This window comes from Euleptes europaea, chromosome 17 (assembly GCF_029931775.1).
Source record: "Euleptes europaea isolate rEulEur1 chromosome 17, rEulEur1.hap1, whole genome shotgun sequence".
Taxonomy (NCBI): Eukaryota; Metazoa; Chordata; class Lepidosauria; order Squamata; family Sphaerodactylidae; genus Euleptes; species Euleptes europaea.
In genome coordinates, this window is record NC_079328.1 from 33,181,527 (window position 1) to 33,204,638 (window position 23,112).

Genomic DNA, 23,112 nt, shown 5'->3' on the forward strand with positions numbered 1-23,112 from the left:
AAAATTAAGTGGTTGTACAGAGAACAACGCCGGGGAGGGGGGGGGGATGTAATTATTCTATTTTGTGGGACAAATCTGAAATAGCTGAAAACAGTAGAGGATTAAGGTTGTATGCAACATGCCGAGTTATATGGAAAATTCAACAGACAACTGGAATGAATCTGATCTAAAAAAAAAACCCTTTCTAATATTGTATTATTAGATCTAAGTGAATTTTTACAAAGTTCAGTTCCAAGGGAACCTAACACTTTATAAAATGGGATGTGTTAGATATATTCAGCACTAGATATATGTTGGCATTGTGAAACTTTAAGGTTTGATTGTTTACATATTTTTGAAGTGTCCCATTGTGCAGCAAATCCAGAAAGTGGTTGCAATTAGATAAATGATAGGATATATTTTACCTTGTGACCCTAAAAGATGCTATTTTTTTAAAGAAATATGTCCATTTATGCATTTTCTGTATGGTGCCATCACATGCTTTGAAAATACATCTGCTACAGGAAACACAATTCTTTTGCAATGCAGAACTGTACTGTTGTTATCACATGGTTTAGTTGCGCTTTGTGTTCCCATTCAAAAAATGCAGCTAACTCTGAGAAGGGTATGCAGATTGAATTACATCATTTGCTGTTGCGAATAAGTGACCCCAAAGCAACAGGAAGTTTGAGAATATTGTGAGATTGGGGAGAGGGCAGGGACTGAACATACAAGATGATGCACAATTAAACAAATTCTAGTGTCATGTGTAGTAATCTGGAGCAGGAAAAAAATAGTGAAAAAAATCCCAGATATGCACAAAATTTCGGTACACTATGACAAATTGTGAATATTAATATGTATTCATTTCATGGACACACATGCCAATGAGTTGTAGCTGCAAATATTAAATGTAAAATGGCAGATTGGGCGGGGGGTGGAGGAGGTTGCTTTGCAGTTTTTTTTTTTTTTTTTAAGAATCTTCCGTTGTCATTTTTATGATAATCCAAGATTCCTCTCTGCTGCAACCACAGGAACATCTCTACATGTATATTCACAATCTAACCTTCTCATGCCTCACAATGATTAAAATTTCAGGCATGCAAATTTGTCAGGCTTTGGAAAGATATGCAAATTTGCATTACAATGTCCCGTGGAAAAGACCAAAAAAAAAAAAAAAAATAGAGAGGGAGAGAAAGAAAATGACACAGAAGCTTAAATCTGCAATGCAAATACCAAGAACACAAATAGAAATCACAGAACTCTTTCAGGAAGTCTGAAAGCTTAAATATATATTCTTACTTTCAAAAATTGTGTTGATTTTTTAAAAGATATGAATTCAGCTCTAATGGGACTTTGCGATTTTGAGTAAACATGACAAGCACTTGCCTCTCTGCCGACTCAGAAATTACTAACCATTTGTACTTATGAATCGGTGTCTGTAAATCAGCATATTCACAATTTGCCAATCACATATCCTGTATCATTTTCGCTATTTCAAATTCAAAATGACACCAACCCTAAGCATTCGTCGGCCTGCTTCTCTGAACATTACACTGAAAATCTGTTCTCCATTGTATGACTGCAGGTCTAGGATTATTTCTACATATATTATTTAATTTACATTGGTATTTGGATTTTTTTTTTTAAAGGACAACCATCTAGATTTGCCACTTGCCTGCTTGTAGCAGGTAAACCCTCACCCTCAGCCCCAATATCCTACCCTTGAGAATTTGAGGAGTGGGAGAAAAAAATGGCTGGAAAATGGTCTCCATAATGGCACTCCAAGAATTTCCCCATATCTCTATGGCCTTTGCCAAAGCAATTAGGGACAATTCCTAGAGTGTCACCCAGAAATGATGTCACATCTTCTACAAACTTCATCCACCCCAGACATCTCCCTCAAAATCTCCTAGCATTCGGTGAGGCAGTGCTGGAAACCCTAAACAATACACAATTGTTAAGGTTTGAGGCAGGTTGAGGCTATGCACCCAGTCAAAATTCCCTGCCCCTGGGTGTGGCGATGGCTGCCAACTTGGAAGGCTTGAAGAGGGGAGTAGGCATGTTCATGGAGGAGAGGTGTATTCATGGCTACTAGTAAAAACGGATACTAGTCATGAAGCATACCTATTCTCTCCAGGATCAGAGGAGCATGCCTATTATATTAGGTGCTTTGAACACAGGCAGGATAATGCTGCTGCAGTTGTCTTGTTTATGAGCTTCCTAGAGGCAACTGGTTGGCCACTGTGTGAACAGACTGCTGGACTTGATGGGCCTTGGTCTGATCCAGCATGGCCTTTCTTACATTCTAAAAACAATGTGCACCTTTAGAGCAGCTTCTGCAATGGGATGACCAATAGGTTGCTAGCATTTGGCCAACCCCCTCCCTGGTTCCAAAAGCAGAATGACACAGCCACTGTTCCTCTCTCATCCTTGCCTGCCCGTACCTGTGCTGATTATTAACACAATTCTACAATACCAATTAGCATGAAGGTCAAGTGACGAAGCCCAGCAGTGAGGGAAATTCCCTCCCCAACTGCCTGGCTCTGCTCAAACAAAGGTGTTTTTGCTGGGCAAATTCCTCTGACCCTAGATGGATCAGTTGCTTCCCAGTCTAACTTGCAACACACAATATGTACTAGTCTTGCCAATGATGTTTAGGGCCTAAACAACCTCACTGAGAACAAGATGAAACCCCAACATTCCTTTTTAGCCCTCAAGTGACCAGCTGTTTTTACAATGGCCTATTAAGGGTGAACAGGGAGGAGCAGCTTCATGAGCTAGAGCCTGACTTGGTTGGATGGGACTGTCTAAACTGGTTTTCCCAACCAGCATTTCATAGGCTGCACAACAGCTGTTCAGCACAATATAATAGACTTATGCTCCATTTTGAAATGAGGTTGGTGCCTAAACAGGGTTGCCAGCAGGGGGGACATACCGGTAGCAGGGGAGGCCTACACCAGCATCTCAGCATCATTGCTATCAATGCAGCGATGTCACTTCCGGCGCTTGCTGGAAGTAACGTCATCATATCACTGGCAACACAGGGACACTCTGTTAATTGGGCAAAAAAACTTTATGGTAGAAGCCATTTTTACCATACAGTTTGAGCCCAAATACCAGAGGGTCCTGCTGGTGAAGCCACGTGCTGCTGGTTAGCCCCCCCCCCCCCCGCTGGCCAGCTGATTGGCAGTGGGGGGCGGGGATGGCAACCTTAGGCCCAAAGGCAGTTCCTGCATCCAAACAGGCAGGAGCTAGGCTTATAGCAGAAGTCCGGGCTTCAAGGTGCAAAAGTACTGACTGCACCTTATGGGCTTTTCAGTTTCCATCGCTTTAACAGCATAGATCTTCTCACTGAAATAAGCAGGGCTTTGCAGGGCTTCACTTTGGCTATATTGTGACCCTTTTCTTTAGCCTTGATGTTTGCGGTGCAGCTCAGAACATCTGATACAGATGTAACAGCACCAAGCAATAGAATGGGTTGCGAGGGCTCCTTTGGTGCTCACTACAAAATCCAGCAGTACAGAAAGCCATAGGCATGCTGGGAGAGAAAGGAACAGCTGGCACACAGCAGAGAGCCAGAATCCTCGAGAACTATGAATAGAGAAAAGCTGCAGAAGGAATGGTGTCGACTGGAAAGTGAGGTTTGACACAGATTTGAAGCATAGATTTTTTCTTCTTTTAAGAGAATGAAGAAGAAGAAGGAGGAGGAGGAGGAGGAGGAGAAGAGTTTGTCTTTATGTGCCAACTTTCTCTACCACTTAAGGAAGAATCAAACTAGCTTACAGTCATGTTCCCTTCCCCTCCCCATAACAGACACCCTGTGAGGTAGGTGAGGCTGAGAGAGCTCAAAGAAAGCTGTGATTAGCCCAAGGTCACCCAGCTGGCTTCATGTGTAGGAGTGGGGAAACCAACCCGGTTCATCAAATTAATGTCCACTGCTCATGTGGAGGAGTGGGGAATCAAACCCGGTTCTCCAGATTAGAGTCCCCTGTTCCAAACCATTGCTCTTAATCACTATACCATGCTAGCTCTTAAAAGCGGAATCCATGCTCCTGTCAATAATATCTCATTTTTGGGACTGTTTCAGAATCCTGAAGAACCTGTTTCACCTCAAGCAATGGTAAGGTGAAAGAAAGAGATATGTACACACTGGGAAGCAAAGCCTGCCTCATGTTACATGCCGTGCTCCATCAGTAATTTAGCTTTCCAAGTCATCTGAATGCTGAAGGATTATGACATGATTGAAGAATATCCAAAGCATGTGGCTCCAGCCAGAATGACAGAACACACATAAACACACACACACGACTTTGCAATGTCATCCGAATCAGAGTTACACTCTTAGAAGCCTGTTGACATTCCTTGCATCAAAGCATGGAGACACTTCATGTCTCAGAGAAGCAACACCAAGATCCACAACCACAATATTTCATTTTGTTGTCATTTACCTTTCTCAATCTAAGAATGCCTTCCTGAGTCTGGGAGTCGGAGGTGATTTCAAATATATCCATTCCATCTCCTTCAATAATATCATAGAACGATCTAGCATTCTCGCCAATATCCAGGTCATTTGCTTTAACCCTTCCTATTGGATCGCCAATAGCAATGTCTTCCAATACTGAAAAATGATACAAACCTGAGAGGGGGAAAAAAACACACACACACACACATGGAAATATTAAATCTGATTGCACATTCTTTTTCTTCATTTCCCGAAAGAGGCTATCTGAGACTCACAAGTTATCACAGTCATCTGTTGACTGCTTTATTTACTCAGAAGTTGCTTAATGTGTTCATGGAATAATGCATACATTGGGAATGGTGTGGTGTGGACTTACGTTGTTACTTTTCCTATATGGCAGGGTGGAGAACTTAACATAAAATATTTGGCTATTTTCAGCCCCAAAAGAAGAAGAAAAAGTGAATTTTCAGTAGCCTACCCAGACTTTTTTGACATATCTTCGCAATTATAGGCTGTAAAACCCACATAAAATGATGGATTTTCCCCCTTGGCTGGATCCACCTCGAATTCCCATCCTCTGGCAGTTTTCCCTTTCTTCTTCTGGTTCCTCACCCACCCTTTATGTCGGCTCCACCCTTCCACCCATCCCCCCCCCCATTCTCTTATTCCTCTGGAAGTCATTTTGGGTTTGTTACAGCAATCCAGTATGCCACCTGAACTCCAGTTTATTTTCATTGTTTCATTGTTGGCAAATGTGCCAACATTGTTCTTTATGGGTTTTTTTTTTAGGGGGGGGGTATCCATAAATTATTTTAATATTATTTCCCTCCAGCAAACAAGCTTTACAGAACACTAGATTATAGCTGCAGCTTTCCCCAGTGAGCAAATTTTATATTCATATGGGTAGATCCACCAACCTCCAGGTGGTAGCTGGAGATCTCCCACTATTAAAACTGATTTCCAGGCATCAGAGTTCAGTTCACACTGGAAGGTGGACTCTGTGGCAGTAGACCCCCCTGAAGTCCCTCCCCTCCCCAAACCCCGCCCTCCTCAGGCTCTACCCACCAAATATCCAAGTATTTCCCATCCCAGAGCTGGCAACCCTACATGAGGGGTAGGGGATTGGCTTATTATGAAATAAGAGGATTATGTTTTGACTGCCCTGATCATTTCTTATAACTGCAACCAGGGGCAGTTTCAGGTCTCAGGGGGAGAGGCTGGGCAAAGAGTCCCCAGGGCCTCATCTCCTCCTCTGCCTATCACCAGGCCCCCTCTTCATACCCCTCTCACTCACCTGCACACCTCCCACCTGCCTGTGTGTCCTTCTCTGCTCACTCATGAGCCCTCCCAATGCCCACACTCACAGCTGCCTGCCGCTCTTTCCCTGGTAGAATCATAGAGTTGCAAAGGATCCATCAGAGTCATCTAGTCCAACCCACTGCACAATGCAGGAAATTCACAACTACCTCTTCCCCACACCCTCAGTGACCCCCTACTCCATGCCCAGAAGATGGCCAAGATGCCTTCCCTCTGATGATCTGCCTAAGGTCATAGACTCAGCATTGCCTCTGCTTAAAAACCTCCAAGGAAGGAGAACTCACCACCTCCTAAGGAAGCCTGTTCCACTGTGGAACCGCTCTGTCAGAAAGTTCTTCCTAATGCTCATAATTTCAACCTGTTGGTGCTGGTCTGACCTTCTGGGGCAACAGAAAACAACTTGGCACCATCCTCTATATGTCAGCCCTTCAAGTACTTGAAGATGGTTATCATATCACCTCTCAGTCTTCTCCTCTTCAGGCTAAACATACCCAGTGGTGGCACTGGGCAGTACGTACATCTGGGAACATGGGAGGTAGAGCACTAGCAACTGTGTGGGTAAGGGTGTCAGCATCAGTGGTCCCTGCCAGAAACCCTGGCAGCCGCCCCACCTCATGTTATGTTGATGCCAACTATGACTGCAACTGCTGCTAAACCATGATGTCTGAATCAGTTATTCCAAAGGACACTAGATCACAACAGGTAGCCATGTTAGTCTGTCTGTAGCAGTAGAAAAGAGCAAGAGTCCAGTAGCACCTTAAAGACTATCAAAATTTCTGGCAGGGTAGGAGCTTTTGTGAGCCACAGCTCACATCTTCAGATGCTGACACTGATTTCATTCTTATGCGTCTTACTGAAATGCTGCCACATTCACCCACAGAATTGCAAACTATTGCAGATGCAACAATTTGGGGAGGGGGTGTCTGCCACCCTTAGTTGTCTCTGGATTTCTCCTACAGCAAACTTGGAAATGAAGTTGGGGGTCCTGAGGATCAGGTGAAACGTCAGAGCGATTTCGAGGGAAGCGAAAAGAGTTTTGGTAATGAGATGAGCCCAATCTCTCAAGGCTGTTTGGCGCAGCCCTAATTCAAATCCCAGGAAGCCTTAACTGGTTTCAATTGGGTTTCTGACACAGTCGTTTGCATTACATCTCAGGTTTCTCATTAGTCAGGGAAGGAATCAAAATTGCTCATTCTAATGACATCTCTTTCTGACTTTTAGTAATGATCTGGAAACCAGCAAAGCATGGCTAACCTCTTGCTCCTGCACACATCTACAGATGGGCTAATTATGCATGCTTCTTGGTAATTTCCCTTGTTTCAGAAATGGATAAGATGTGAAATTATCAGTTTCAGGACTACTTATCACTGAAACCAATCAGACAAAAAGCATGCATACCTGATGAGTCAAATACTCTTAAATGCCGGCATGGGAACCTATTCATTCCCCCTTTTTTTTCCCTTTTGGGGGGGGAAACATTTGTTGGTATCCTGATGTACTGTAATTGTGAGGACGATTTGCATAGATTACAGCTGGCTATGAACTTGTGAATGCTTATAAAGTGCTGAAGGTGATCCATTTCAAGAAAGTGTGTTTAGTGGGAGTGCTTACACATATAAAAAAGGATTCCATTATCTGGGAGCTGACAGATGACTTGCTGATCAATTATGCTTCATTCGTGCCCAGACCAGAGCTTGCCCCACGAAAGGGAGTTTGCTGGAAGAAATCAGAGTGTTCTCAATGTCTCTCTCTCTCTCTCTAATGGGTTAGAAAAAACAATTGGGAGAGAGAGTTTCCATTTCTGAATGAGGTATGCAGGAACATACAAGTGAGCTACTTTTGTGAAGACAGGGCCAATTAGTGGCTAAGAGGCGATCGGTTTGCATCTGAAAACTGTAGGAAGGCATCATGTGCCCAGGATGGAATCAATGAACAAAACGTTCTGGTCTTTCTGCATATTAGAAGGTGGGGGGTATTGATTCCCTTCAGAAAAACTGTGAGGGATGAAGTCAAGAACTTGACCTTTAGGGCCAACCGAGCGGAGCTTTCAGAAAAGCCGGAGGTGGTGTACAGAACTATGAATCAGGAAACCCCATCAGGTCCTAACTCCGCCCACTTCCTGCTGATAGGTTGACCACCAGGTGTATAGCGAGGGTTGCTAACCTCCAGGTACTAACTGGAGATCTCATGCTATGACAACTGATCTCTAGATCTGTGGCATTGAAGTCCCTCCCCTCCCCAAACCCTGCCCTCCTCAGGCTCCGCCCCAAAAATATCCAGGTATTTTCCAATCCAGAGATGGCAACCCTATGTATAGCCAACTGCTGATTAATCCAGCATGCTTCATACCTGGAAAGGGGGCGGGGGAAGGAAACCGTAGCTGGATACAACTTTTGGAAGGTCAGACAGCTTATTTGCTGATGCAATAAAGACAGACTAACCGACAGTAGCATGCAGACAGTCAAACAGGGCACATACTCCATTTGTACGTCTCCTTGACCATAATTCACCCACTGGTGATTCTATATACATTTTTTTATTATTTTCATAGAAGATGGATTACATTGATTGAATGTTACAACAAAAAAGAAAAATAGTAATGCTCATTTTATCCATTACCTCCATTTTATAACCCTCCATCCCCCATCACCCCCTTCACCGTGATCGACTCCCATTGATTAATCTCTTATATTTATATTTTAACTTATCTTACCCTAAACTTATTTGTTTTACTTACAGCCCCTTCATCATTTTTGTAAAATCTACCTTTGCTATTTTTGCCCAATATATAAATGTTTTTGCCATTGATTCTTAAATATTTCTTTTCCTTTCAAACTATTTGTAATTTTATCCATTTGTATATAGTAAGTCATTTTGTCTCTCCAATCTTTCATATGAAGTTTTTTTTCCCCTTTCCAGGATTTAGCAATTATCAATAGTGCTGCTGCAAAACTAGACTGACAAACTGCTTTATCTTCCTTTTTAAAATCTTTCGGGAATAAACCTAACAAATAAGTTTCTGTTTTTTTCTTTATATTGCTCTGTATCATATTCCCTGTTTCCATGATTACCCTTTTCCAAAAAATTTTTGATTCTTCTGCACGTCCACCAGACATGGTAGAAAGTCCCTTTCCTCTCTTTACATCTTCAACATTTATCTGAGATTGTTTTATCCATCTTTGCCAATAATACTGGAGTAGTATATCCTCTATAGAACATTTTATACATATTTTCTTTTATGCTACTGGCTATTGTAAATTTATATTATTTCGTCCAGAGTCTCTCCCATTCTTCCATTTCTATATTATGACCCAGATCTCTTGCCCATGATATCATTACTGTTTTAACTCTTTCCTCTTCTAAATTATATTCCAATATTAGTTGGTACAATTTAGAAATTTGTCCTTTATTTCCCGTGTCCCATATCTTTTCTAGCTTAGATTTTTTTTAATCTGTGAATTCTATGGCGCTGAAGTCTCCCCCTCGTCAAAACCTTCCCTCCTCAGGCTTTGCCCCCAAAATCTCCAGGTATTTCCCAATTCGGTGCTGGCAACCCGATGGTGCCCATGAGGAGTTTTTAGAAAGTAGTTAGGGCCAGGTGGGGCTTTTGCCCAGCAAGACTACTGAATGGCCACTGGATATTTGATTGGCTGTGTAGATTAAAAAAAAAAACACATTGCTTTGGCAGCAGCTGCCACAACATAAGCATGTTAACTGAGTGACCGAAGGTAAACCATTTTTTGACTGGTTCCACATTTTGTAGCAGCAATTTTGTGGCAGAATTCCAAAGATTCCCGTAGGCTCAAAAGGTTTGGGGACTCCTGTTGTATATCCATAGGAGAAGGGTGTGTGTGTGTGTGTGGTGTTTGCACACACACACACATCCTAACAGTGTGGACATTATTCCAGAATTAATTGAGTATAGACTTGAGATTTTATGTAGGTGGCACTCTTATACAAGCTTTTCACATGAAACAGCTATTCTTATGACATAATCTTAGTAGTAAAGTGTTAAGACAGCCAGTGTGGTGCAGTGGTTAAGGTGTCGGACTAGGACCTGAGAAATCCAGGTTCAAATCCTCACTCGTGCCATGGAAGCTTGCTGGATGACCTTGGGCCAGTCACACACTCTCGACCCTGACCCTGGCTAGTATTTGGATGGCAGACCTCCAAGGAATACCAAGGGTGTGACATGGAAGCAGGCAATGGCAAGCCACCTCTGAACAGTCCCTTGCCTTGAAAAGCCTATGGGGTCATCATAAATCAGCTGTGATTTGATGGCAAAACAAAAACAACCAAAAAAGGAAAGTGTTGGGATACATATCGTCATATCTTATAAAGTGCCTCTACATTTTTTTCCCAAGTGAACCCAGAAGCAGCAAAAGTTTGTTGTTCTTATTTTTAAGACTCAGGAGGATAATATTTGTTCAAAATCGAGCCATAAATACATATTTCTGTCCTGCTTTGGAAAAAAATACCCTGCATCACTGTTCATTATAATTTACTGAAAATGTTTCATGTATTTAATGTTATGAATTTTTATCCTGTTCTGTAATATTCCATTGAAACAACGCCTTAAAAAAAAAAACAATACTGTGTCAATGCCATCCTTGTATCAGCTATCAAAGAAGAAGAGATAACTTTATAAACTTCATATGGTTTTACTTCAAGTGTTTTATTTGTATTACTGCTGCATGTGTGTGTGTTTTGTTTGGGGTTTGTTTTTGCCAGCTTTATTGCCTGAGTTACCTGGTTTTATCATTCTGTTTCTGCCAACAATTGTTTCAACTCACGGACAATATGCTAATTCAATTAAATAATTAACTGACTGGATGTGACAGCTAACGTGCAAACCAATTTAGACTAGAGTCACTTGGTAGATCTGGAATGCTGACATTATCTAGTTACAGTATGTAGTTACAGTATGTAGAGTGAACAATTAGTTTAAAAAGATATTTTAGCTGGGCAGGACAATAGCTTGGAATCAGACTAAATGTTCCCTGTGGCTCACCCCAGGGGGCTATGAAAACTATATGGGTACAGTACATGGCTCAACCATTGGAGGGGCTGTGATTCTGTGGTAGAGCATCTGCTCGACATGCAGAAAGTTTCAGGTTCAATCCCCGGCATTTCCAGTTAAAGGGGCCAGGCATGTAGGTGATGTGAAAGACCTCTGCCTGGGACCCTGGAGAGCTGCTGCCGGTCTGAGTAGACAATACTGACTTTGATGGATTAAGGGTCTGAGTCAATATAAGGCAGCTTCATGTGTTCTTTTGGAGGTGAGCCTGGCTCAGTGGTTGAGCATCTGCTTGGCATGCAGAGGGTCCCAGGTTCAATCCTCAGCATCTCCAGTTAAAGGGACTAGGCAAGTAGGTGATGTGAAGGACCTCTGCCTGAGACCCTGGAGAGCTGCTGCCAGTCTGATTAGACAATACTGACTTTGATGGACCAAGGGTCTGATCCAGCATAAGGCAGCTTCATGTGTGTTCATGTGTAACATCTGGGAATTCCATGTACAAGGTGAACTCATGCTGGGTTTGCCTTGTACATGAGGTTTCCCGGTGTTGTCCAGGTTGTGGACTGCACCCAAATAGCACTCATATCCCTATAGGACATGGGGTGATGCTTAACTGTGACCCTTCTATTGCTGTAGTGTGAATGATCTGCATGGCTCCAAAGGAACAGCATGATGTCAAAGGAGGGCAGAGGAAAACATCTGGAACTGCTGCTGATGGTCTAGAATCTTTTGCTCATGGGGGAAGGCTTCCACGTAGCTGCAGGTTGAATGACCACTGGCTCATCCCTTGCATATGGCATGGGAAGACACAGTAGCCTAAGTCACCTATGGCAGACAGGAGAACATCCATCTCTCACCTCCCCCACTGCCAGTGCCCACTGCCAGCCACTGCCCTCGAACAGAGGCACACACCTAGCAACCAGACCCCTGGCATCCAGGCTGCCAGTAGCTGGTTGAAGCCAGACACAATGATGATCTGTGCATCATGGACACTGCCTGGGAACTTGGCCACAAGGTCAGCAAAGATGCCTCGTCGATTGCAGCAGGTCTGTACTTGCAGGCTGTAGAAGTGGTACTGGTTGCTGTAGACCAGCACTAATTTCCTTTAATAGCCTCTTTACCAAAATTGTCCACCAAAGCTACCAATTAGAAGCGGTTGACTGGCTGCTTCTTCACACTTCCTCCCTTACTGTACTGCTGTGTGCATGGGGATTAGAGCACAGACTATTAGCTTATCTTGTACTTTTGACCGAAACCTCTTTGACTTGAGTGTAGCAATCTGCAAAGTAATTAGAAAAGCTCGAGAAGTGGACAACAGTGGCCTTCCAGTTACAGATTCAGAACTGTGTGCTGCACATCTTCAAAGAAGTGTCTCTCTGCATTATGGGTATAGGGATCATCCGAGAAGTCTCATCGATAGATTTTTGCATCATTAAGGAGCGTGTCACCTTATGTTGGGTCCTGCTATTTCACAAGCTCAGGGATGTAACACAACCTGATATAGAAACACAAGTCTAGCATTTCATAAAATAATGAGAAGGTGGGTGGGGGAGGACCGGTTTCAAATGCACAGTTCACAAGCATGAAATCCGTTCCTTTATATATGCAAGTATTTAGAGCTTCTCACACATGTAGGAGGGAAATGCTCATCCAGGAAAGATGTTTTTTTGCCATGTACTCTTGACTCCTTGCTCCGTATCACACGTGCATTGTTACCCACAATTAACTTAAACTGTCTGCACATCTGGGCATCACTCTTTTCATGGACCTGGAGATGATGGGTTGATCTAGACCGTTGGATCAGATCAAGACAGACGTTTCCATGATATCCAATAATACTGTTTGGAACCAGCCCTAGATTCTCAAAGCTTGGCAGGCACTAAGTGAAATAGTGGGAGGAGCCATGGTGCCCATGGATACTACATTGGGGAATCCTGCTTTATTGCAACATTGTTTAATGTCTCTGCTTTCCCTTGCACTTCATCTTTTTAGTCTTGTATCTTGTTAGGGGAATAAAGAGTATTTGTTTTTGAGATTATATCTCTCTGCCCCAATATTCCTTCCTAGTTGATGTGCTACACAAAACTGGGACTGAAATATACATGAGGTTGTTGAACCCCAAATAATTATACCAGTGACATGATCCAACTCTGCACGTGTAGGTGATGCTTTTCATGTTACAGGCCTGACACATGCATCAATGTGGGTAACAGTATCTTCCCTGAATTTCTCCCCTCCCCAATTGTGTGTGTGTGTGTGTGCACTCGTCACAGATTACTTATGGTGACCCCATAGGATTTTCAAGCCAAGAGATGTTTGGAGGTGATTTGCCATTGCCTGCCTCTGAGTCATGACCTTGGTAGTCCTTGGAGGTCACCCATCCAGATTCTAACCAGGGCCAACCCTGCATAGCTTCTGAGATCTGACGAGATCAGGCTAGTCTGGGGCTATCCAGGTCAGGGCCAGTACTTCCTACCAGCTGACTTTCACCCCTGATTCCAGTCCTCTGGAAGGGAGGCTGATTTTAATGACAGACAACACTTTTGTGTTGTTGTTGTTGGAAGATTAACAGTTTTGCTTCTGAGTTCTTCAAGGAACCTCTGATATTTGCCATCCAGATCTAGTGACCTTTGAGCTTTTAATTAGCCCAACAGCCCTCAAACATCATCTCTCATTACGATTCTGTTGTTCCGACATCCTTTTTAGAATACTGTGGCTCCAGTGCGGGTAACCACCCCACATCTTCTACACTGAAAACTGACCCAAAGAATGCAACCTATCTCCCGTTAGCAACCTTTTCATCCCTTTGTCATCCACAGGTCCTATGGTTGCACTTACAGTTCCATGACAGTCAGTCAGCTGAATCCATCCTGATTTTGAAACCCCAGATACTCAACTTTTTGAAGGCCACCTTTCTTTGACAGAAAAAAACATGATAATAAAAGATGGGTGGGAGATGCGCCTTGAGCTCATGGGAGGCATAATATCATCTTTGTTATTTTATTAAAATAAACGACATGGATAATTGCGTAGGAATAGGCCTCAGGCACCTAAACCATTCTCCTCCTCCCCTTTTTAAAACAACTGTTAAGATATTTTCCTCGATCTAGAAGTCCCCTCCTCCTCCTTGCAATATTTTAATCTTCTTGGCACAACAAAAGAGAAAGAGGACAGAAAGATCAGTCAGCTTATTGGACGGCTACTCTCGAAAACTCTATTAAAATACACCTATTTCAAACAAAACCAGCCCTCATTATAATTCCCTCCCCCCCTCCCTCTTTGATGCTGACTACAAAGCACTGCAGGAAAAGCTCAGCAGGATGCCAACTCATTTTAACCTAACCCAGCAAGACGTACACTGGAACCATAGAAGTAAATATGGATTTTGAATTAAAGATCAACAATTAACCAGACCCAGTCACATTCACTTTTCTTTCCTCCGCTCATCTCCAATTAGTAACTGCTTTATTTCTTTTATCAACTACACATGTCTTTTTAGAGGTTCTGTCACCCATCTGCTCTCAAGGTGTAACCATAATGAAAAGTGGCATTGAAGAAAAACGCTGGAAAGAACAATGGTACTAACAAAGAAGGGGAGGGGAGAATGCAGGGTGGGATGGGGAGGGGGAGGGGGGAGGATGGGCCATGGCTCAGTGGTAGAGCATCTGCTTGGCATGCAGAAGGTCCCAGGTTCAATCCCCGGCATCTCCAGTTAAAGGGACTAGGCAAGTAGGGGATGTGAAAGACCTCTGCCTGAGACCCTGGAGAGCTGCTGCCGGTCTGAGTAGACAATACTGACTTTGATGGACCAAGGGTCTGATTCAGTATAAGGCAGCTTCATGTGTTCATGTGAAGCAAGGTCACATGATATAAATATATAAAAAATAGACTCTTTTCTACAGCTCCTGTCTGGTGATCAAATCATTTTTATGCATGGGTGATCAGAAGGAGCTATACGTATACACAAATATTTACACTGAGTCAGTGTTGGTTGGCCAGCTCAATATTGTCCACTATGACTGGTATCAGCTCTCCAGGACCTCAGGAAGGGATAGTCTTCCCCTACAGCTGCTGAGATCCTTTACCTAGGATAAAATTTATCAAGGATAAAATTTGGGACCTTCTGCATGCAACGCACATCCTCTACCAATGGACCACAACCCATCCCCAATCAATAATGAAGATAAACCTAAGGAATGAAGTTGTCTTATACCAGTGATCGCCATCATGGCACCCATGAGTGACATAATGCACATCAATGGGTTTCCTAGAGCCCATTTGCTTATTAACAACAACAAAAATAAATATTTTTCCCCAAAAAAAAGAGAAGAAGAGTTAGTTTTTTATATGCCGACTTTCTCTGCCCCTTAAGGGAGAATCAAACCGGCTTACAATCACCTTCCCTTCCCCTCCCCACAACAGACACCCTGTGAGGTAGGTGAGGCTGAGCATGACTAGCCCAAGGTCATCCAGCTGGCTTCAAGTGTAGGAGTGGGGAAACCAACCTGGTTCATCAGATTAGCCTCCGCTGCTCATGTGGAGTAGCGGGGAATCAAACCTGGTTCTCCAGATCAGACTCCACCGCTCCAAACCACTGCTTTTAGCCACTACACTATGCTGGCTTTTCTTTGTCTTATTGGAGAAGGAGGTTCTTCAGACAAATCCAAGAGGTGTCATTTTTTTGTATACAGGGAAGACCCATTCAGAAACAGCTGCCTCCCGGCTTGCGACTATCCAACATTTAGTTTGGCCCTAAAACCCACATCTTGTGGTGTCATATACTCTATTGTTTCAAAATCCCCAAAGTGCCCAAAGACTCAACAAGAGTGGGGGTTCTTTTATATCCTGTTCCTCAGTGCAGCAGGCTTCCTCTGAAAGTGGTGGGCTCTCCTTCCTCGGTTTTTAAGCAGAGGCTAAATGGCCATCTGTCACCAATGCTGATTCTGTAAACTTAGGCAAATCATGAGAGGGAGAACAGGAAAGTTTGCATCAGTGTTTGGCTCTTGTGGCCCCTTTGTGCATGCCCAGGGTAGTGTCTGTCACCATTTTGGGGTTAGAAAGCAATTTTCCTCCAGGCCAGGTTGGCTAAGGATCCTGAAGGGGTTTTTTGCTTGTTTTTTTGCCATCTTCTGGGCATGGAGTAGGGATCTCTGGGGGTGGGTGGGGGGAGGTAGTTGTGAATTTCTTGCATTGTGCAGGGGGTTGGACTAGATGACCCTGGCAGTCCCTTCCAACTCTATGATTCTATGATCAAGTCAGACCATTGGTCTATAAAGTTCCTTATTGTGTTGCCTACTGGGACTAGTGGTTTACCAAGGTCAAAGCCAGGAAAGATCTTTCCAAGCATCTGCTACCTGAGTTGTTTTTCAATTGGAGATACCAAGAATTGAGACTAGGTCTTCCGTTGTGGGGGAGGGGGGATGTTGGCTGGAGATCAGTTGTAATAGCAGTAGATCTCTAGCTAGTACCTGGAGGTTGACAACCCTAACAACGGTGTCACAAGTTCAGAAGGTTGGAAGAGACCACAAGGGCCATCCAATCCAACCCCCTGCCATGCAGGATCCCACAATCAAAGCACTCCCGACCGATGGCCATCAAGCATGATTTAGGTATATTGAAATACGAAACTGTTTTGCTCCTTCTGAAAGTAACACATATTGTCTGTGAAAAGATAGACTCAACAAGAAGCTTCATTGCAGTGTAATGTGCATTCAGCAAGGAATACAGAAGTGGTGCTTACTCTGTGCAAACTTTGGAGGATTGTCATTAACATCAGTGAGGGTAATCGTCACGGTTGTTGTCCCGGAGAGGCCGCCCATATGCCCGCCCATATCTTTTGCTTGGATGACAACAAAGTATTCCTCTTTGGCTTCCCGGTCCATGTTTGAAAGAGCCGTTTTAATAATTGCTGGAAGAAAAGAAAGGGAACACAAACCACAGAGATGAAATTAAATCTATGTAAGCAAGGGATCCATGAGGAATTCTGCATGTGAGGGATAAACAGTTTTGTCTGAACATGTGAAGCTGCCTTCAATTGAGCCTATCAAGGTCTATATTGTCTACTCAGACTGGCAGTGGTTCTCCAGAGTCTCAGATAGAGGTCTTCTGCATCACCAACTACCTGAACCTTCTACTGGACATTGAACCTGGGACTTTCTGCAAGCAATGCAACAGTGCTCCCACTCAACATTAGAATCCCTCTCTATAATTCTATAAAACGTCTGCCTTCAGCAGGTATTGTTCCCCACTTCCCTTCACTTTTAACCATCTCCTAATCACTCTTAACATTCTACGTTGGGCCATTGGTCCAATCCAGCATGGCTATGCTTATGTTCTTATCTGTGTCCTAGAGCATTCTCAGTCCTCGTCTGGCCGTTTTACAGATCTCAGTGAGGCCAGGATCTCATCGGGCTTCTGCTAAACCAGAAATACATTTCCTATCCAGCCTTACTGGACTCCTTGCTGGCCGCCTCCTGTTTGTTTGGCAATTCCGGCACCAGCCATTCTCTGCCCTTCGGTTTTCTGCAGGTTCCAAGCAGCAAAACGGCATGCATCAAGGCTGATTTAGGAAGGGAAAGCAGACTGACAGAAGGAAGGGTCCTGTGGATTCTTTACCAGTGCACCTTCTGTCTCATCCCTCTGGAGGGTAGAACCTTAACTGTATCATCAGCTGCCAAGGAATGGAAGAATGTGAGAATGTGCCGATCGTTGGAAGTAGTGATGTGACCGTTGGCATCTTTACTGCTAACCAGTCCCTGAGTCCACCTGCAGCTCCTTCTGCCTTTTCCATCTGCAGAGAAAATCCTGGAGCTTGGAGCACAGCATCAACTGCCAAGTACCCAAGGAGACTATGCAAACACCCTCACATTCCTAACATCTGACATTCTATTCAGAATATTGAATTTTAATTTTGGGAAGCCACTTTAGACACTAACCTTGGCTAGAAAGTAGGGTATAAAGGAACAAAATAAATACAGTACACAAACAAAAGCCCCTTCCATCTTCTGGAAGAAGTAATAGTGCTCCCCACACAGCCATTTCTTTATTATCAAGCACTACCATCTCGAAGTGAATTCAGACCTGTAAATTAGGGATAACTGTGAAAGAGAACAGGCATCAGTCTGCTCTTCAGAATGAATTCCAGTATATTAGAGATCCAATAACAATCTAAGAGAGGGGAGCACATTTTTTTTGTTTTATTTTTCCCTGCCCCCCCCTTTGTGCCCACATAAATAAAATTTTCTGGGATAGATTATTTTAAAAAAAAATCCCGTAGGTATGTACTACTGTGGCCCTGTGATTCAGGGCTCCCAGGGAGAGCATATCCCCGTTAGGCAGCAATAAAGGGAAGCAGAAAAAGCAGATCCCAAACAACAGTGAATTTTTTGGGCATTATTCGGGGCTGCTTTGGCCCCACCACCATTTTCCCCCTCCCTCGCCCCTTAGTTTCCTACTGGATCTGCCTGCTGCTTGCAGTCTCAGAAGTCCAAGGACTTCCGAGACTGCAGGCAGAAGGCAGATCTTTGCTTTCAGATCACCGCTGCTTGCAGGCTCCGATCTCCATGTGGAGATCGGAGCCTGAAAGCAGTGGCAGTCTGAAAGTGCCAGCAGCGCAGAACTGTACTCAGCTCTGCCCCACATATTTTCCAGGTTCGGGTTTAATAAACCCAATTTTTTTGGAATGTTTTGAAAAGCTGAATCCATTATATTAGGATTTTCAGATATTTCGAAAATTTCCGGGTTTATTAAACCCAAACCTGAAAAATACAGGGAAAAAGATGCACACCCCTAGTCACCACTCTGCATAATAGAAACAATAACAACAAAAGATAACAGACATCCCTTCACAAACAACCTTTGTGTGCCCCTAATCTTATGATTTTAGGGTTTTAAAAATCAGCAAAGAAAAAGAGAGTTTGGAACCGGTGTCTATTATTTTGTTACTTTTATGTTGTAATATATACCTGTATTTCCCCCAAGCTCCTAAATTTGTTGAAATGCAAACTCATGGCAGGGGTAATATTTCCCCTTTATCTGTTGTCTCCATGGACACCAAGGAAATGGGGAAGAACATTATCTTTTTAAAATCAGATTAATGGTTTAATGAGATTCTTCCCCTCTCTCCATGGTTCCCCAACTTGTAATAAGCTAATTCAGTTTATAATGATTCCATCACGATAAAAATAGATAAAAGGACCATTTTTACATGCTCCCTAGTTTTTTGACAGTGAGAAGTCCAGAGTCAACTCTATAGGTTGTGGTTTCTTTGGATAAAAGAGAGCCCTGGAAGTTTATATGATGTTTATAATATCTGTTCATTTACATATGTAGAAGACTGGAAGATAGCAGCTCCCCAAAGAAGTAACACCACTACTAGTCTGGCATTTGAACTCTAAAGAGCACCTGCGCCCTAAAGATGCTGCAGTTTTGGGAAGGATGGAAGTTCCTTATTTATATTTTTGTGAATAGTTTTGGTTATACGGGTTTGTTTGCTCTTGGTTTTGCAGTTGCATTTATATTATGCATGTAGGTTGTATGGATCTAGATCCAGTTCAGGGCTTCCCAGCCCTTTTGGTTCTAATGTGTTGTATGTATAATGTACATTATTTATATGTATGTGATACATTTAACCTCAACTAAAATGAGATGGAAGGAAAATGAACAGGGCACACACTCACACACACACAAGCCTGCATGGTATAGTGGTCAAAGAATTGGACTAGGATCTGGGAGTCCCAGGTTTTAACCCCTTCTCTGCCATGGAAGCTTTATTTATTTATTTTATTCAACTTTTACCCGGCACCTTCCCCACCAAGCCCGGCTCAGGACGACTTCCAACAGTTAAAATATACAATAAAACATACATCAGAATTTAAAACCTAGTTCTGAATCTAACATAGATGATGCCCTATACTTCATTATATCTTGGCATTAAACAGCCCCATCGTAGGTGAGGTAAAATGGGAAGACAATCAGCCACAGAGAGCTTGCAGGCCAAAAAATTAGAAGGGAAAAACAAGGGAAAGGAAAAAAAATGGGCAGGAAAAAGGAAAAGGGGAAGGAAAGAAGAAGAGTAGTAAGGCCAAGGAAGGAAAGGGAAAAGGGAAAGGGAAGAATGAAAAAGGGAGGGATGGAAAGGGGAAGGAAGGCTAGCTGATCTATCTAACCATCACTGTCCTCAACCATAGGCCCGGTGGAACACCTCCGTCTTACAGGTCCTACGGAATTGAACCACATCCCAGAGGAGCCAGGACTCACTAGACAGAGAGTGCCACTAGGCTGGGGCCAGAGCCAAGAAGACGCTGGTCCTGGTCAAGGACAGCCAGACAGTTCTGGGGCCAGGGATTACTAGGGTTGTCAACCTCCATGTGGTGGAAGGAGATCTCCTGCTATTACAACTCATCTCCAGCCGAAAGAGATCAATGCACCTGGATAAAATGGGCACTTTGGCAATTCGACTCTATGGCATTGGACTCTGTCCCTCCCCTCTCCAAGCCCCACCCTCCTCAGGCTCCACCCCAAAAACCTCCCACCAGTGGCAAAGAGGGACCTGACAACCCTAGGGATTACCAATAGAGATGTTATCAGAAGAATGCAGTGCTCTCTGAGGGGTATATAGGGAGAGGCAGTCCCACAAAGACGATGGTCTCAGACAGTTTAGGGCAGTGATGGCGAACCTTTTAGAGACCGAGTGCCCAAACTGCAACCCAAAACCCACTTATTTATCGCCAAGTGCCAATATGGCAATTTAACCTGAATACTGAGGTTTTAGTTTAGAAAAAACAACTCATACATTCACATATTTTGCGTTAAAAGAAAAACACAATAACAGAGCTTTCAATGATACAAACAACTTTTTATTGAAAGGTAAAAGTTTGCATTTGGCATGCATCTCTCCAGGACTCGTCCTCTGCTCAGCCACCGGACATTATTGTACATAAGTAAACAATTATACTGTGCCTGAACCTCCTCAAGAAGTGCTTGAAACTGTCGACAATCCAGAGCACGAGCCATGCTGTAATTCACCATTTTTGTGACATCTTTGAGGACATCGTCAAATTTTTTGAACAATTATTGTGATTTTTGATGCTGTGTGCATGCTGATAATTTGTCTACCCTTGGCTCATACTTTGTAAGTTTGAGAGCAACACATGCAGCACTCAGGTCATCAGTTAGCCTGTTTCTGGTGTCAGATTTGATATAATTCAAAGCTGAAAACAGCTGCTCACAAGCATAAGATGATCCAAACAAAGTAAGGAAAGCAATCCCAAGTGCTTTCATTGACTTAAAATTATTTGGCAGAGAATTCCACAGTTTAAGGATTTCATTTTCAGAACTAACTATGCTGTCCTTTGGCATCCTTTCTATCTTCTCAAGTGTTTCACGCAGGTCATAGAATTTATTTTTCCAGATAGAGCTTTCTTGAAATTCTATTAGCTCCATTTCCAGATTTTCTAAATCTAACCAGTGTACTTTAGACCATTCACTCCCTTTTAGCCTAACATACCTCACAGGGGGGTTGTTGGAAGGATAAGATGAAGAAGGGGAGAATGATGTTTTGGTCCCAACTGGGGAGAAAGCAGGGCATAAACATCAAAATAAATAAATATAAGGCAACAAAGAATAATGGGTTTGATTCACAAAACAGAAAAGTGGAAAATAAATGGGTATATCAAGAAGGGAGGTTTCCCTTATTCTCGTTGAGGATTTTTAAAAAAAATCTAATCATTTGTCTATGAAACGAGAACAGGGAGTTCAAGTTACTGAATCGTCTTAGTAATAAGTGGAGTGTTAACAGTATCAAGGGAAATCCAATCCACCAGTACAGTGGGCTTTTCAAATCACAGTGCCCGGGGGTTTCTTTCTCAGGAAAAGGAGGGGGGGGGAATTGTTTTTATCCATGAGCTTATCCTCTCCAAGCTCTCTGCTGGAGGACTCTGCTTGTGTGGAAGCACTTACAGTGACACACTAATAGCCACATATTCATTTTTTAAGCTGGTAATTATATAAGACGGCATAATAAAAAGGTTCATGGGTGAGATCATGCAACTCTGTGATCATTAGGTTTTAGCAACCATTTATTTTTACATGGGCAAAGCTCTTTGGAGTCCAACAGATGAGAAGAGTTTCTATCAAAATACAAAGCACAGAAATCCCCAAAAAAGAAAGAAAATAAGACTGGAGCCAATGAAAGACAGAGGATTGGTGCAGAGACTTTGACGTCAAATTGCCTCTTATGAAGGACCAAGTGACGGAGAAGGACATATTGTTGGTTTGGGGGACTGTACTGATGCATCTTTGTTTTAAAAGTAAGATATCAGTTTGGGGTCTCTTTAAAATGTTAACAATTTCCTCCAATGTGCACAGAGTTCACAGTTGGGTCTGGGGTCCCCACCCCATGCAACAATCAGACATGAGTTGCAGGTTCTCCTCTGTTCCTGTGTGCATGGTACCTGATTCAGATCAGAACCATAGCACATGTAAAGAAGGGTTTTCAGTCTTTCCTCCTGCACCATTTTCCTTATGTGAAATGGTCCCACAGGGGATATTTGTCCAAGATCAGGGCTGGCATCAGCATATCCTGAGGTGGGGAAGTTGCCAGGGCCGGGGCTTCTGGCAGGGCCCTCTGTTGTCCATCTACTCACTTGATGGCCCTTCACGCCCACCCCCCATGCTCCCAGCTAAACACTGCCAATGACATAGGGTTGCCAGGTCCCTCTTCACCACTGGTGGAGGTTTTTGGGGTGGAGCCTGAGGAGGGCAGGGTTTGGGGAGGGAAGGGACTTCAATGCAATAGAATCCAATGGTCAAAGCGGCCATTTTCTCCAGGTGAACTGATCTGTATTGGCTGGAGATCAGTTGTAATAGCAGGAGATCTCCAGCTACTACCTGGAGGTTGGCAACCCTAGGTGGGGGCCCTGCCCATGCCCCCCCCCAAAAAAAAACATGGAACTGGCCCTAGTCCACATGTTCCCCTACAACCCATAATTCACATCTGAATGTTGCACAGGATAGGGCTCCAGACCTCACATTGGTACTCTGCAGTGTGTGAATTGGCCATGGAGGACCATGGAGCTGGATGCAGCCTATAGCCCAGCTAACATAGCTTTCTTCCTAAAGTCAGCAGCACCATCCCATCACTAGACCACTGACAAATATCTTACTCAACATTTTTACTGGATATACATTGCAGAAAGGGATTTGCAGAAAGTTAGATAGGTACTGTTTTGGGGAGAGGGACTTTCAAGTTGCAGCCAATTTATGGTGACCCCATAGGGTTGTCAAGGCAAGAGATGAACAGAGGTGGTTTGCCATTGCCGTCCTCTGCATAGCA

At 43.3% G+C, this 23,112-nt stretch overlaps 1 protein-coding gene across 2 annotated transcripts in view; it reads right to left on the reverse strand.

Moving 5' to 3' along the window:
* The window catches only part of CDH8 (cadherin 8), a 248,532-nt gene that overhangs the window by 88,410 nt on the left and 137,010 nt on the right, over window positions 1-23,112 (reverse strand). For both annotated transcript variants that reach the window (XM_056862985.1, XM_056862986.1), the window contains exons 4-5: window positions 16,519-16,686; window positions 4,431-4,618 (exon numbers count right to left, since the gene is read on the reverse strand). In XM_056862985.1, coding sequence (XP_056718963.1) covers window positions 4,431-4,618; window positions 16,519-16,686 — 356 coding nt within the window. The remainder of the gene's footprint in view (window positions 1-4,430; window positions 4,619-16,518; window positions 16,687-23,112) is intronic.